General features: G+C 31.9%; 1 protein-coding gene across 1 annotated transcript; it reads left to right on the forward strand.

The window, feature by feature from the left end:
- Positions 1-455: 455 nt before the first annotated feature.
- On the forward strand, positions 456-2,623 carry LOC132754592 (uncharacterized; the record flags this gene model as incomplete). Its single annotated transcript, XM_060745248.1, is given in 3 exon segments — positions 456-522; positions 1,037-1,137; positions 2,234-2,623. Coding segments are annotated over 3 exon segments (393 nt in total), but the record flags the coding sequence as incomplete, so codon positions are not given.
- Between the last annotated feature and the right edge of the window lie 319 nt (positions 2,624-2,942).

Raw genomic sequence — 2,942 nt, forward strand, 5'->3', positions numbered from 1 at the left:
TCATAATTCAGACCTCACAATAAAATAAACCTCTCTTGAAAAAAACACCTCTCAGGATCGACCAACATAACCTCAAAAGAACGTCCCTCTGCAGAGGAGTATGTATACAAATAAAATATAATAATAGATAAATAACCGACTAGACACGCGGCTCGTATACAAAAACATATTTTACACATGAAACAATGAAAAAGGCCAGACGAATTAATTCGAAGCAAAATAACTCCAGCTAAAATGCACAATAAATGACAAAACTGTAATACGCAAAACAATTAATTATAGGCGTAATGTAGTGATTCATTATAACTAGTTAATTGCAACAATACATTTATATATAAGTGTGTGTATGCAAATCATACTACAACAACAATTTCGAACGGTACAAATCTAGCTAGAGATAAAACTGTTACAACCGAAACAAAATGGCCAATATGTGCGTGACTCTATTTTATTTGACTGTGATATTGGCATTGACGGCAGGGCAACATAAACACAATAATTCTCCGAACAAAAACGCAAAAGGTAAGTTTTCAAATGCATTCTTGATTATTTGTTTTATATTTCATCAAAAGGACATTCCGTTTGTTTTCATATTAAGGAGAAAGATGAATGTTTTGTTTAAAAAATCAGGAGCATAGTAGGTTTTTGATGTACACGTTTTGATTCTGCAGTAAGGATTATATATATTTATCAATAAAAATACATTTGATAAAATTGCACAAACACCTTAGATCATTTAACTTAGCTATGATCTTAAAAGAAAAAAAAATAAGTTATTGTATTCTATAGTGTAAGTTTCATGAACAGGCACCGTCGTCGGTTACCCACGGCATATATTCTGTACATGCTTCATTATATTCCGTACATACTTCATTATATTCCGTTACATACTGCATTATATTCCGTACATACCACATTATATTCCGTAAGAACTACATTATTATATCGTAGTATGCACGGAAAATATACCGTGGGTATACCGACGATGACGTTCACCGGCTGTACAGCATCTTAAATATATATAATTCTGTTACAGAGGAGTATGGCATAGAATTTGTTACAAGTGGTACAAATGACCCCGTGTGGACCATACAGAAAAATAACCAAGTCGTTAAGTTGATTAATGATTATGTAAAGGTAATATATTTGTTATGTCTGTAACTTTGACGTAAATATCTAGATAATGTTAGATGTGCATGTTTGTTTCGAGCCCACAACAGGATAAAGTTAGCTTTACTTGTTAATTTGACGCTCATAATAAAGTAATGCTAGATTACCTGTTAATTTGACGCTTATAACAGAATAACTGTAAATCTACTTGTTAATTTAACGCTTATAAGAGGATAATGCTATATCTACTTGTTAATTTAACGCTTATAACTGGATAACGATATATCTACTTGTTAATTTGACGCTTATTACAGTATAACTGTAAATCTACTTGTTAATTTAACGCTTATAAGAGGATAATGCTATATCTACTTGTTGATTTAACGCTTATAACTGGATAACGATATATCTACTTGTTAATTTGACGCTTATAACAGTATAACTGTAAATCTACTTGTTAATTTAATGCTTATAAGAGGATAATGCTATATCTACTTGTTAATTTAACGCTTATAACTGGATAACGATATATCTACTTGTTAATTTGATGCTTATAACAGAATAACTGTAAATCTACTTGTTAATTTAACGCTTATAAGAGGATAATGCTATATCTACTTGTTAATTTAACGCTTATAACTGGATAATAGACCTACTTGTTAATTTAACGCTTATAACAGGATGAAATATTTACTTGTTATTTGGACATTTATAACAGGATAATTAATGTCCACTGTATCAGGATAATATTTATTCTTGACGCTAATAACAGGATAATAAATTTACTTGTTAATTTGATGCCCTAAACAAAATAGTAGCTCCACTTATAATGGACTGTTCCAAATACAAAGCTGGGCGAATCCATTTATGACAATCGGAAGGTTAAGAGCTTATATGCAACAAAAAGACATTTCAAGCCAGTGTACCCGAAGGTTTCATATAATCAAGTCACGATTTTTAGTTGTAGAATTTCAAGGGAGGTAAATTAACAGTTGAAATATACGCTCGACACAGCCATACTTTCAAGTTTGAAACCTCACCTTAAAATTTCTACAGCAATCTTTATTTAATCTTTATAAAAACCCAATTGTTGTTATTTCTACATGTTTTGTGTATATTACAGACAAACCAAAATAAAGTGCTTAATGGAAACGGTTACAAAGGCTACAAGGTCAATCATAAAGTTGGAGGTGTTTTGCAACACACCTGGATAATTCCAAGATGTGGCAGCCCAACTTTAGAAAAACAAATTTACCAAACAGCCCCAGCCACGACACCGCGCCAGTATGAAGTCAGCTTGGACGCAGCATTGAACCTATGTCCGAAACCTGCTCCGGGGCGGAAATGAATGTAGACATTTGACAAATGATCGTGATTACTTAAAAACAGGAAGTGAATATCTTCTCAACATGCGCATGCGTTCTATTGTTTGTTCATACTGTTTATTTCTAAAAGTTCTTTTGCTATAACTTTACACGTTAGCAGAATAAAATGTTACATTTTCAAACAGTCAGTACTTTCTTTCATTTTTTTCTTATGTAAATTTCTGAAATTCGACATGGACATGTAACGAAATTTCGTTTCAGGATACTTTCTAGATGAAAAAGATAATGCGATAAATGAATGGTTAACATTTTTCTTACAATTCAAAGTTTATACACCGCCATGAAACAGGAAGGAATTTCACTCTAAAGATCATTACTCTATGAAGAAATGATAAAAATGTTTTAACCCAGTGGTTTCGAAGTCCATATATTAAGAGAACAAATCCGTGATAGATACCAGCTTGTATTGTAAAAAGAGACCAGATGACGAACTGTAGAAAAATCCAT

The sequence above is a fragment of the Ruditapes philippinarum genome, unplaced genomic scaffold, assembly GCF_026571515.1.
Source record: "Ruditapes philippinarum isolate M1 unplaced genomic scaffold, ASM2657151v2 ctg18200_1_1_1_1, whole genome shotgun sequence".
Lineage (NCBI taxonomy): Eukaryota > Metazoa > Mollusca > Bivalvia > Venerida > Veneridae > Ruditapes > Ruditapes philippinarum.